The 14128-nt window shown below is 33.2% G+C and overlaps 3 protein-coding genes and 2 pseudogenes across 5 annotated transcripts, besides 5 other annotated features; 1 reads left to right on the forward strand and 4 right to left on the reverse strand.

The window, feature by feature from the left end:
• Positions 1 to 1881: part of a mobile genetic element that runs on past the window's edge.
• On the reverse strand, positions 192 to 1039 carry TVAGG3_0176380 (annotated as a pseudogene). The gene has a single exon. A coding segment is annotated over exon 1 (848 nt).
• A 450-nt stretch (positions 1882 to 2331) lies between the features above and the next one.
• TVAGG3_0176390 lies at positions 2332 to 3175 on the forward strand (annotated as a pseudogene). The gene has a single exon. A coding segment is annotated over exon 1 (844 nt).
• A 3219-nt stretch (positions 3176 to 6394) lies between these two features.
• TVAGG3_0176400 (uncharacterized protein) lies at positions 6395 to 6721 on the reverse strand (the record flags this gene model as incomplete). The annotated part of the gene is made up of 1 exon (XM_001288146.1): positions 6395 to 6721. The coding sequence occupies one exon, from the start codon at positions 6719 to 6721 to the stop codon at positions 6395 to 6397; it is 327 nt and encodes a 108-aa protein (XP_001288147.1).
• Positions 6722 to 6900: 179 nt separating this feature from the next.
• Positions 6901 to 7093: a mobile genetic element.
• A 1059-nt stretch (positions 7094 to 8152) lies between these two features.
• Positions 8153 to 8189: a mobile genetic element.
• Positions 8153 to 8189: a terminal%2Cinverted (terminal inverted repeat of Banshee-A3 transposon ID:TVAGG3_0176420).
• Positions 8190 to 9816: 1627 nt separating this feature from the next.
• TVAGG3_0176430 (uncharacterized protein) lies at positions 9817 to 10170 on the reverse strand (the record flags this gene model as incomplete). Its single annotated transcript, XM_051225473.1, has 1 exon — positions 9817 to 10170. The coding sequence occupies one exon, from the start codon at positions 10168 to 10170 to the stop codon at positions 9817 to 9819; it is 354 nt and encodes a 117-aa protein (XP_051110459.1).
• A 36-nt stretch (positions 10171 to 10206) lies between these two features.
• Positions 10207 to 11724: a mobile genetic element.
• TVAGG3_0176450 (uncharacterized protein) lies at positions 10863 to 11700 on the reverse strand (the record flags this gene model as incomplete). Its single annotated transcript, XM_051225474.1, has 1 exon — positions 10863 to 11700. A coding segment is annotated over one exon (838 nt), but the record flags the coding sequence as incomplete, so codon positions are not given.
• Positions 11725 to 14128: the final 2404 nt, after the last annotated feature.

Raw genomic sequence — 14128 nt, forward strand, 5'->3', positions numbered from 1 at the left:
ATACAAGAGAATATTATGAAGTTTTAGGCAAACATGGCAAAAATGTACACACTGCAAGCAGAAGATAAAACTACTATTGTCAGACCTCGTTTCAAACTTGTCAAAGTTCAAGGTGGTATACTTTCAAAGACAGTTCCTAACAAATATAAGACAACTCCTGACGAATATGCTAAAGAAGTTGAAAATGACGACTAAGCATTTCTATACCATGCGTAAACTGTCATGTAAGGTGGCAATGTATTCTTTACTTTTGTCCCGTTGTTTGCGTATATCCTGAAACGTGATGTGTATGGTTTCCTCCTCCCTCAGTGTTATTCCAAGTAACAATTTATAGCAAACTTAACGTCCTCTTTAACATCATATCCTTTACCTTTTATCATTGCTGACCAATCCCAATATCTATGCTTATGCCAACCTGCTTGAGATGTACTTAAATCTATGTAGTGACTGTGTGCAGGTAAAATTTTCACCTGAAATGTTTTACTTCCACCTGTTTCCTTTGAAGAGTTTGCACAATACAAAAACCTGTCGACTATTTGAGTCAAGTTCCAAAACCCAGAACTGTTTCTGGTCTGGTAGAGTTCATTGACGTATAAATAGAGCCTATAGGATATAATGTTTGAAGTATTTCTGTCTTTAATGTTTGAAGCTCGTTTTGTCTGCTTTCTTGTCATATAAATCTTGAGCAGTGAATTTAATATTTTGTTCATCCTTCATGACATAAACATCTTTACATCTAATGTTTCTCATCGTCGTTATGTCGTCATCCGATGTTAAACCTTGTGGAAAGTTAGGGGTTTACAATATAATGCATCCCCACCAGTTTCTTCAACCGTTCCTTCAATATTTCTATAGCAACAGTTGTGAAGAAATCATGTGTATGGTTCTTGTCTGCTTTCTTTTTCAGGCTAACGTTTAAGTCTGTTATTTCATATATAGAATGTGTATGTCCAACGGCACTTTTCCTGTTTAAGGTTTCTTGTAAGTTTGTAATATTTGCAATGGTATGTGTATGGTTCTTGTCTGCTTTCTTTTCAAGGCTAACGTTTAAGTCTGTTATTTCAGATATAGAATGTGTATGTCCAACGGCACTTTTCCTGTTTAAGGTTTCTTGTAAGTTTGTAATATTTGCAATGGTATGTGTATGGTTCTTGTCTGCTTTCTTTTCAAGGCTAACGTTTAAGTCTGTTATTTCAGATATAGAATGTGTATGTCCAACGGCACTTTTCCTGTTTAAGGTTTCTTGTAAGTTTGTAATATTTGCAATGGTATGTGTATGTCCAACGTCACTTTTACTGTTTAAGGTTTCTTGTAAGTTTGTAATATTTGCAATGGTATGTGTATGGTTCTTGTCTGCTTTCTTTTCAAGGCTAACGTTTAAGTCTGTTATTTCAGATATAGAATGTGTATGTCCAACGGCACTTTTCCTGTTTAAGGTTTCTTGTAAGTTTGTAATATTTGCAATGGTATGTGTATGGTTTCTTGTCTGCTTTCTTTTCAAGGCTAACGTTTAAGTCTGTTATTTCAGATATAGAATGTGTATGTCCAACGGCACTTTTCCTGTTTAAGGTTTCTTGTAAGTTTGTAATATTTGCAATGGTATGTGTATGGTTCTTGTCTGCTTTCTTTTCAAGGCTAACGTTTAAGTCTGTTATTTCAGATATAGAATGTGTATGTCCCAACGGCACTTTTCCTGTTTAAGGTTTCTTGTAAGTTTGTAATATTTGCAATGGTATGTGTATGTCCAACGTCACTTTTACTGTTTAAGGTTTCTTGTAAGTTTGTAATATTTGCAATGGTATGTGTATGTCCAACGGCACTTTTACTGTTTAAGGTTTCTTGTAAGTCTGTTATTTCAGATATAGAATGTGTATGAGTCTTTTTAGAATATTCGTTTTCAGCTCTTGTCACTTCACTTGACATTTTATTGTCAACATATGTTTTGTCTGCTAGTTCAGGATGAGTATGTTCTTTTGTTGCATAAGCATTGTTAGCTCTTTCTTCTTCTTTTGCTATTGCATCGTCTACATATTCTTTGTCAGCTTTGTTGTCAACATCTGCTTTCAAAAAGTTCATTTATAGGTTTCTCGTTTAAAGTTCCTTTTGTTGGATTTATACAGACAGTATGGTTCTTATTGTCTTGAAACAGAAACTCATCTGTCATTGGGTTTAATGTCAGTTTTAAGTTTCCTTCTTTCAATGACTCAGATATCTTAGAATAGTTTGAAAAGCTTGTTGTGTTCTTATTTAGAGCTTGCATAATGAGTTGTCGGTTGTGTTGTATTTCTCTCATAGACGCTGTTTCATTTGACATTTTTATTCTAGATAAATATGCTTCCAATAGAAAAAGAAAATTCAAGAGTTGCTACAACTAAACCATTAGATGAACTTTTTACTAATGTCGGTCAAAAGTTTGAGACAGAGACCGTAAAGCATGAAGGCTATCGTTTTGACTACCCATTAAGATGGCTAAGAGACCCATCTGTCACAAAAGCTATTGGCTTTCGTAGAATGAAGTTCATTTCAGAAGCCATACATGGTTTCCCATTTACGGTCGGTTTTGAAGTTCGATACTATAACAAAGAAAACGTATGTATGAGAAATTTGAACAGGGAAAACTTTTACAAGTTAGTTTGCTTGTAAACTTAGAAACAACTCTTCAAGCTTTTCAAGAAAAAATAAACGATATCTATATCGAATATGCAAAACAGTATAACATTGACGAAGGAGAAATACCATCTCGATATTATTTATGACAGGAAAAATGCAACTGTTAAAATCAATAGAATAGAAGACCTTGGAGAAACGTTTATATTTCTACAAAATATAACTTGGCATGGTATAGATTTATGAGGATGTTAAATCAGCCTGCAGCATATCCAGTACACCCAGACTTTTATGAAGTCGAAAACCTAATGGAACATATGAAAATGTTTTCGACCCAGCTGCTATTATTGTTCATGCTTCATTTTCTGGCGCCCAAAACTCTTTCTTATGCTTGGCAAATGACTTTTACGAAAAACCTACAAAGTTATACGAACCACCAAGTGGAAGTATTTCAGACTTTCAAGTATGGTTTACTACAGATGGAAGAAAAAGAATAATTCCATTATACCATGCGTTTTACTTAGAACTTAGTTTCATATACAACTACTATCGAACGGTAAAAATATAATTTTTTAATACGGTTGAGGTGTTGGATTTGGTTGCCAACTAGACTGTGGTGCAGGTTCAGGCTGTTGTATAACAGGAGCTTGTTCTTCTGGTTCAGGGTCTTTAGGTATAATACCAACGAACTGACCTACTCTTTTACCAATATTTTTGACTCCGTTCAAATTCCTCTTCCTACGGTTTTTATTCCATTCCATATACCTCTTCCAACATTTCGAAAGAAGTTTCCTATCTTACTGAAGAAACCCATTTTACTATATGTAAAAATTCTAATGTCCGCCTAGTCTCTTACGTTTCCTGTTGAGTTCCATAGCATTCTTTAACTGGAGCTCATACATTCTGTTTCTCCTCTGGTAGAAAACATATTCTGGGTCAACTCCTGTGTTCGCGTCATCTGCATAAAGTTGTTTATATCCCACTTCAGGGTTTGTATAAAAACTCTTTCCATCTCATATTTGCATACCATGGTGGCAAACCTAACGCAGCGTCATTTGACATGGCAGTTTGCATTTGTACATCTGTTGGCACTTGACCATAGTTTGCCATTGCAGTTTGTATTCTAACTTCATTTGGAATATTCTCTGGGTTTGGTTGTCCAGGTTGCTGCGCATTCGCTAAGTTCTGTGCGTCCATTTAATATTAGATAAAAAATATCTCTTACGAGTACATATACTGAACATTTGCAGGCATTGGTTCATCTTCATATTCTCTATATCTTTCTGCCACGTCAAATAAATAAATGACACAATGGAAAAAACCTAAAACAAGTAGTCCTATTTCAAACCACATTTACTTACTAATAAAATTTCTTTGTTATGACACTTTCTCCGGTTTATAGGACCTCTCTCATATTCTATTTGTCATATCTAAACTCATAGTCATGTATGTCCTCTAACCATCTCATAACGGTTTCCAAACCACTTTTATCGGATGTAAAGTAAAAGCATGGATGGTTATGTAAAACGTCTAAAGTTTCTAAAGAGTCTCTCAAAGTCCAGTCTACTTGGTATTGAAAATCCCATGTGTTATAGAACGGCGGGTCCACTATAAAGAAAACATTTTCCTTGTCTTTATATTTTCATACAACTCTGTCCATTAACATCTCACAAACTCTATACCCTCAATATATTTTTCTATGTCCTCTTTGAAAACATTTGTATAGTTAAGATATAAAACGTTTGACATAAGTGTTTCAATGTCATGAACTCTTATAGAACCACTATATAATAGTCTAGCAGATATACTATCCCAGTCTATATATTCTGCTTTTTTCAAAACCTCTCTCACAATATTTTTCTTATCTAATGGTATACGTTCCATCTTACCTATAGGTATCTTTTCTTTTAACTCTTTCAATATATTGTTTGTGTCTGGTATATGTTTGAGACGGTCCATATAGTTGTCGAAGTCATTGCATATAATCTTTGAGTCTGGAATATTGTATGGCACAAATGGGATATATAGAAACTTCCACCGAACAAATCTACAAATGTTAGACCATTCGGTAGTTTCTTAAGTTCTCTCAATATAATATCTTTACATTTACTCTTATTTCCAAAGAACGGTAACGGTGGTTTTGTAAAATTCATTTATATATAATAATAAAAATGTTTTTACCCGAAAAGTGACAGAAAAGTGACAAAGCATGAAAACATATATAATTTGTGAAAAGTGAAACATTATATAATGTTTTCGACCCAGAAGAAGGCTTCTTCCCAGAAGCAATGGAGGAAGAAGAAGAGTCCTCCGAATTCACACCAGAAGACTAACAATTTTCCGAATAAAAACTTCATTTATACTAAACATCTTCGGGGCTAGAGGGCACGAAGTGCCTGGAAGCCCCACTACCTTTTTTTTACGGTAGTGTTTACTAATAGATGAATAGTATATAAATGTTGCATGCTAAGTTCGGTCAAAATGTAAACCTCTCAATTTTATCGTCGGGGAAAGTAACTCAATTCCTTCAAAATTATTCTTTAAATATTGAATTTAAAGATTTATATAAATAAATAGGCTAATACAATATTTAAAAATGAGAAAAAATAACTTTTCAAAGAACTTTTCATAATCTCAAAGAAAATTTTTTATTCAATAATTATATAAATTAATTAACATTCATAATGGAATTGGATTTTTTTTATAAAAATTGGTCCTACTTAACTTTTTGAGAGAATTTGGCTTTTCATTTTTTATTATGAGTAGACCAACCATTCCTTCTTGGTGGTTAATTCAAACACGCGAAAAACTTGAATCTCGCGAACTCAATTATTTAATTGCGTGTAAGCGAGTTCCATCCGAGGATGAAATGAAGTGTGAATTTAGATCAATTTCGAAAAACACACTTAAAGCAGCATACACAAATGCAAATTTAACACCCCCAAACGTTAAACCTGGTCCGGCACCAGATGATATTACTCCTGAAAATTTGCAATATGTTCTCCAAAAATTTCAGGAATATAAGTGCGGAATCCAAAAGATGTTTTGGCGTTTAAACATGGATCAAAATGTTTATTCAGTTTCCTACAATAAACTCAGAAGAATTTACAGTATTTTGGAGATCAAAGAACCAAAAAGTGACAGGCCCCCTCAAAAATATTATACGCCATATGAAGCAAAACAAAACCTGATGCCATTATGGCATGTAGATGTTCATTTTTTATACGGTTCACAGAGGTTACCTGTTTATGGTATAATAGACGATAAATCTCGGTTTTTGTTTGGCTTTAAAAATTTTGCCAATAAATTTTCCGAATCTACAACAAGAGTTGCCGAAGAAACGATTGGCTTATATCAAAAGCCATTTTGTTTCTGGTCCGACACCGGGGGAGAGAATATGGGCCAATTTTATAATTGGCTCATGCGAAACAACATTCAAATCCGCCACACTCTCCCCCATATGCCGCGCCAGAACGGCAAGATTGAAAGGCTCTGGCCGTCTCTTGAAAGAAATGTCGGCCGGTCTTCAAATGCAAAACAAATTCAAGAATTTCTTGATAAATTCAGGAAAAATTACAACTCAGTACCACATAAAACCCTTCCCAAAGTTAGTATACATATCAAGTGTACGGAGGCACTGCGAGCCTCCTTACACCTGATATGTGAATTTGACACTTTACAAAACCGTTAACGTATATTTTACAACACAAACACAAACATCAACTTAACCTTAAATATTTATAAAGCCGCCAACCACTTCACCTTACTACTGTAAAAATAAACGTTCTCACTTACAAAAGTATTGCAACTCTTCCCATTGCTGTGCTTCACACAATAGTTCATATTCTTCAGTATCGCTGCTGTCGCTCCAATCGTCAGAGTCAAAATCACTGTCATAGTTTATACCTGTAAGTTTTGACAAAGCTAATGAAACACGCTTACCGTTTGTATCGTATGCTTGTATAAACTTTCCATTCTTCATTCCTTCATAAACGCTCAAACTAACTTTACCCTTTCTCCCTCGTATCTGATAGAATGTATTTTCACGAGGAACGAAGAACAAATTCTTGAACTCATGACCGTTGTAGTTTGTTATCTCAATAGTTTTCGTCATTTATATAAAAATAAAATAAAAAATAAACTTAAAAATTAATGATATCACCACTCCCACACGTATGAAAACATCCATTTAAATTTAGGGTAGAAGGTTAGATCTAACCTCATTTCTACCCTCATTTCTACCCTGTTGAATTCATTGCTTTATAACTCTCTTCCTTTCTCCAACTCTTCTAACTAGGGCTGTACAAGATTTAAAAAAACATTGCCGGGTTACCGTAGAGGCCTAAAAAAATCGCGCCTCGGCGGCAAGCCGCCTCGGCATTAAGAATGCGCATCTAAATTTTTATATGTCCTTCTTTCTTTTATTTTTCCCTTCCCTTCCTTTTCTTTTTCTTTTTTTCCCTCCTCTTGCTCTCATTTACCTTTTTTTTCCTTTTCTCATCATTTTTCAAAATTTAAAATTTTTATCAAAAATCTTGCCTATAAAAGCAGATTATGGAACCTTTTAATGCCTCTTAATCAATATTATACAGCATAAAGCATATTAAATGAAAGTAATTACGTATAAATTTATTTTATTATCTTATTTATTAATTCTTTAGCATGTATTGTTTAATATTAACTTTTCTGTACATTAAATATGATATCTCCAAAGTATGAATGCCTTGTAACGAAACGAAAACTTAATTTTATGTTGAATATTTCACAAACATTAGATTATTAAAATATATGTTGGATATCCCTTAGTATGAGACTTCATGACTCTTGTTGTCTAACGTGAGCTTTGGATTGCAAGCTTGCTACAGCACATAAGTATTCTGTGGTTAAAAAACCACATGAGCTTTAAAAAACTATAAAACCAAAAATAATTGTTATAATTTAAATGAAGAAGTAATTTAAAACGATTTTATTTATGATCAAATTTTATATATTTTTTTGGATCAAATCCATTTTAATAGAATTTATATACTATTCATCTATTAGTAAACACTACCGTATATTATTTTTTAAGCTATCTTATTTTTTGAAATTTTATTCAAATCTTTGGTCGCAAGAAGAATTGCATGATAAATAAAAACATTTAATCAAAGTCAATTTTATTTTTTCATATTCAAATGGACTGAGTGTTAACATTTAACATTTTTTGCTAATTGTCGTCAAAATTAGGCGTAAAGCAAAAATTGATATTTCATATGGTTTTATGATAGATAAGCATTATATTCACACTCATTATATTCGTAAATTTTGAGGTTTATCCTTCGCTTTTAAGATCATTGAATTTGATTTTTATATAAAATAGTTATATATTAGAAAATAATATGAGTTTATGTGATATTATTTTTCAGAAGATTTCATTCTATATGCCTATGAAAAGTACTCTCAAAACTAACTTTTTCCTAATTATAATTAAATCTAGAATATTGTATTATGCTTAGTATTATTTCATTTTTCTCATTCAATTTAGAAATTTACAAATGTCAAAAAATTGAGAGCTGTCACTTTTGATGAATTTCTGTTTATTACAGCATTGTTATTAATAATGAAAAATAAAGCTTATTTCAATGAAAATTGTTCTGCAAATTTATTTCACTTTTGACCTCACTTTTTCCGTAATTCAATTTTTTACTTTTAATATTTTAGATCTTCATAATATCATTTGAAAAATTCACCATATAAAAAATCAAGTTATCAATTCACTTTTTCCGTAATTCAAAAATCAAAATATAAATAATATATCTTTTTATCAAATATTATTATTATATTCTATGAAAATGAGGTCCGGAAATTTTGCGGATTCCCGTAACTCAATTTTACGGAAAAGTGCAGTAAACTATTCAAAATACGGAAAAAATTGGTGTAAACTAATGATTTACGGTAAAATCACGGAAAGTCCCGGAAGAATATATGTGCCTATATGAAATTATACAAAAATGAATCAAACGCATTTTAAAAGATTGTTCTTGTATTATAAATGCTATTCGCAGATTTATTAGTTGAAGAAAATTACCAAATTTTTGCCGATTTACAAAAAATGATTTACAAAGCATATTTTTATAAGGCTTTAAAAATCTTTAAAATGTGACCGGTGACGGAAATCCATGGTAACCAACCGCGGTTCCCGTTTGGAATGCCATACTTCTAACTTCTTCCTAAGTTCAGCAATGTTGTCCTCATGAAGTTTAATCTTCCTTAATATACCTTCTTTATCTAATGGTTGCTTTATCTTTCTAAACTGAACTCTACCATCCTTCATAGTATGAATGTAAAAACCTTCTGGAATAGTTCCTGATTTAATGTATTCTACCAAAAACTTTTGTTTCATTGCTTCAGTGACTTTAGTCGTCATTTCAATCAAAGGTGAAGCTAGCACAGCGATAATGGATTTCATGACTTTTTAGTATTTCATGCAATCTTAACAGATAGCCTTACAAGTACTTCCAGTGTCCCTAGCTGCCCTCCTTTTTATATAACTCCATGACATTTATAATCTCGCGAAACTTAACAGGTAGCATAACAGATTAAAATCAGATGAGGTTTTGAACCAAAATTTCTAAGCAACGTTGTCAAGGATTTTGAGGAACTAGGGACAGAGTGTGGCAAAGTCCAAGATTTAATTTATCTTCATCTGTTTCATCAGCTATCTCATCTAATATGCCAATATTTTATTCATAACTCGTGGCAAACTCACTAACTTTCATTATGTTCATCTGCATGCTTCATCTGATAGAAAGTATGACTTTCATTAACTCTGTGAGATAATGAAAACTACTAGGGACAGAGACCATGGCAAAGTTTATGACTTTCATTATTTCCAGAACTTAATGAAAACTACTAGGGACAGAGGCCATGGCAAAGTTCATGATTTAATTTATTCTCTCACTAACAACAAACACAAACTCCAACACTAACATCAAGTACTAACTTCAGCACAAATGACAAACACTAACAACAAACACAAACTCCAACACTAGCATCAAGTACTAACTTCAGCACAAATGACAAAACACTAACAACAAACACAAACTCCAACACTAAGACAAAAAAATTAATGTCCTCACTTCTTAACAAAGTAATATGTGCTTCTTACACCACCATAGCTCAAACGTTTCTTTTCAAACATCGATTGAAACTTATTTTGAGCCATTGGCTTTAGTTCTTTTTCTTCAAATACGCCAAGAAATCTTCTTCACATCTTTTCACTTCATAGCCTTCTTTAAACTCCTCCTTGTTAAGTTCTATGAAATCCTTTATATCATTCTTTGTTGCAATGGCTTCTTCACGAACGACATCGTGAACTATTTCATCATTGCATTCATGTATGACCTCCTCACTGTTCTCATGAACTATTTCAACACTGTTCTCATGAACGACCTCCTTACTGTCTTTCATAAGCGTTTCAAAGTCTCCTTTACTCATTACTTCAATCTCATGCTGTTCACAGTAGTACTTAAACTCACTGTATATGTCTTTGTTGTATGTTATATTGCTTCCCATGTACTCCATGAATTTTTCAAGCACTTCCTCATAATTCACTGTTTCTTTCTTTCCACGACCTTCTAATATCATACTTGCTTCGTAAATATAACTTCTTGCAGAACCGTCTCGCTTTCTACTTCTCTTCACAAATTCTCTCATCTTGCCACCAAATACATTTGAACTACATGCAAAGAATTCATTCTCCTTCGCAAATTCTTTATATCTTCTGTAGCACTCTGTACAATTCCATCCGGATACAAACTTTTCATAGAACTCCTCGTAAAACATTTGGTAAGGTGTTTTGTTCATTTCGATGAGTTCTTGTTTAGCCCTGGTGAATGGTATCTTCCTTACATCAAATTCACTTAAATCTTTCTTCATGAAGTACGTCAGTAAGTTTGAATAAAACTCTTCATTAAAGCTTTCAATGAGATTTGAGAAATATTCGTAATTTCCTTTGTATCTGCTGCTTACGTCAATGACAACAAATCTTCTGTCGTCTTTGTCAATCTTTACTGAGTTGAAGTTGTTAGATATCATGATGATATTACAAACATTCTCTATCTTTCTTACTGGCTGACACTTCTGATTTAAGTCCAACTGAGTCTCTGTTACTATTGACTTTAGTGCGTCGTGGTTCATGACCTTAGACGTATCGCATGAGCTTAGTTCATTGCATACGATGAGCTTCATGTTCTCAATAGCAGCATTGAATCTACCAACCACATTCTCTATTGCCGTTATATTATTGTTGGCGTACTTGCTAATGAGCTCGCATAGAACATTACTAAGTACATTCTTACCAGTTCCTTGCTTTCCTATTAACAAAAGTACTGTTCCAGTCTTTCCACAAGGATTTTGAACGATGTAGGCGAACCAGTTCAAAACATACTCATAAAGCTCTTCATCCTCATTACATATGACATCGTGAACATGTTTCAAATATCCTTCAATAATGCTTTCATCTACTTCATTCAGTACCTCATACTCATATCCTCTGAAATAGCTGTAAATGTCATCTCTTTCGTCAAAGAATCTCATGCCTGACTTCATAAGATAGTTCTTGTTCTGACCCGCTTCATAAATCATCAGTGCGTTCACATCCTTCTCCTCAATACGTCCTACATAAACACTCTTCATGAGCTTATTGAATTCCTTGCTATCTACTGACACAAGTGTTGTTGTGTCTCGTATTCCATCATAATCTTTCACTAGATATGTCATACGTGCTCCGTCAATAACGACAACACATCTTCTTAAGTCATTTATAACACTAGCTATGTCAATACCTTCACTCATGTACTTATTTCTTCTCAAGTCCTTTAGTGTGAAAGTGTCTCTAAGTTCTATTTCAAGCAATTCATTTACACATCCTTTGCAATACTTCTCTATAAAATATTTCTGTCGTTCTTTACTAAGTTTCTTAACAGCTCTGAAGAACCATGTGTTTTGACTCAAACATCCTTCACAACTTCTCTCATTCATTCCTAGTTCTTTCATGTCATTATCTTCAACCTCTATGGTCTCATTGACTAAGGTCAAAGGGTTCTTAGTCATTGCTGGTCTTATCTGAAACAATGTTTGTGCAACAGGTTTAACTAGTTCAGCAACGTCCTTCCTTAATATGAATAGCTGTTTCCACTCATCTTTGCTAACAGTTCTTTCATAACCACTGACAGTAATGATTTCATTTGCTGACCTTAGACACTTATGTTCTATCATTTGTATTGCTTTTGTGTAAGGCTTTCGTGAGCATAGGTTGTATATGTCATTCCTGCAATGTTCATTCATGCCAATAGTACTAAATCCTTTCTTTGCTGTTGAGTGCATAATATCCATTAGTTCCTGTGTTCGTATTGCTGTCTCATAAAAATACAACAAGACCTTTGTCATCTATACGTACTTACCGAAAACATTGCTTATATTCTTTAACCATGAAATAACATCCTCATTCATGCTGTCAAACATGAAGTAAGGTCTTACATACTCTTCACTTATAAGATACTCCACAAAGTACTTGTTAACTCTATGTCCTCGTGAGCGATTTCATTAGGTTTGATATTAGTTCCTTTTGTCATTGCTGTCATGTACTTCACTCTCATAGTTCCTTTCAATAGCGTAAAAATACTTCATTGTTTCATAACTGCTCTAAATTCTGTTCAAAAATTCGTACAACATAACTTTTTAACATTAGTGAAAGAACATGAGCGAAACAACAACATCTAACATTACAGAAGAAGTCAATGACAATGCCGATGAAAACATTACAGAAGGAGCTAGTGAAAATATTGACGAGTCAGTGAGGAAGAAGATATTGAAGACGTCAATGAGAACGTTAGTGGGGAACAAACTCAATGGGAAACATGAGAAATCATGAAGATTATGAGATTTGTACGACATATCCTTTTACTATTCGTCGAAAGAAAAACAAACATATTAAGAGTGAATGCTTAAATAATCATGGTTATATTGAGCTAGTTTAAACAACAAAACACATTTAAAGCATAGAATTATTGCAGAACAGTGGATTGAAAATCCAAACAATTGAAAGAAATAGACCATATAAATCATGATAGAACGGACAACAGAATCTCAAACCTTCGTGGTGTTCTAAATCTGAAAACAATAGAAATAAAAGCAAGTATGGGCCGATATAGTTTATGAGTTCGTTGATGAAATTATCTGACGAAGCTGTTGAAATAACAGATTATGGTAAGCATTCGTTTGAGTTCTACTACTATGTTGAGAATGAGGACGCATTCTATTATTATACAGGTCTTAACTATCGAAAACTTCATATAAACTTTACAAAAACAGGTGCTGCTTATGTTTGTATGATAGATACAGAAAACAAGAGAGTAATCTTATGCATAAACAAATTCAAACGCTTGTACGGCTTCATGTAGGACAAACATTATTTTTCAACACTAACGCCAACACGTAGGACAAACATTCATGACTAACATTACTGTATAACATAAATGTTTTGTCATGATTTCATCGTAAATGTTTTGTCATGATTTCATCGTAAATGATTTGTCAAACATGAACGTATATGTTTGTCATGATTTCATCGTAATGAGTGTAAATGACCCAAAAATAATGTTTATGTTAGAATGTTAGATCTAACCTCATTTCTACCCTCTTTTCTACCCTCTTGAATTTTCATACGGAATCTTCTTCTCTCGGTTTTCCGAGGGAAGCAATCATATGAGGAAATTCTTCTAAAAGTTCTTTTGTCTGTTGGTTTTCAAACCAATGATATGCTTGCTTTGTAGAACGAAGAGTATTATAAGGCATTTTGTGAAGAATATAACAACCGCCTGAATTCAGACGGTTGGTTTTATTACAAAATTCACGCAGGAAAATTCTTGAGTTTTTGGTTGAAAGAATACGGTGGAGCCAAAAAGTGGCTCGACCTCAAAACAAACATTTTATGAGCTTACTAAGGGCATTTATGAATGAATTCAAAGGTATTTGCATTACATCCTGACCTCGTTCATTTTGTTGTTGAATTCAGCAAAAATAATGTTTAGGGTAGATGGTTTTTAGGTGTCACTACGTCACCATGTGTCACTCGGTTAATGAACTTCTCTTAAAATTACTGACAACATGACATTTAGACAACAGTCCAGGAAATAAACTTCTTCGTACATGTTTTGTCGAAACTAAACGTATATGTTTTGTCGAAACTAAACGTATATGTTTTGTCATGATTTCTTCATCGTACATGTTTTGTCGAAACTTCTTCTCGTAATGAGCGTACATGTTTTGTCATGATTTCTTCATCGTAATGAGCGTACATGTTTTGTCAAGGTTTCATCGTACATGTTTTGTCGAAACTTCTTCTTCGTAAATGTTTTGTCAAGACTTCTTCGTACATGTTTTGTCATGATTTCTTCATCGTAATGAGCGTACATGTTTTGTCAAGGTTTCATCGTACATGTTTTGTCGAAACTTCTTCATCGTATATGTTTTGTCATGA

This window comes from Trichomonas vaginalis, chromosome IV (genome assembly GCF_026262505.1).
Source record: "Trichomonas vaginalis G3 chromosome IV, whole genome shotgun sequence".
NCBI lineage: Eukaryota > Parabasalia > Trichomonadida > Trichomonadidae > Trichomonas > Trichomonas vaginalis.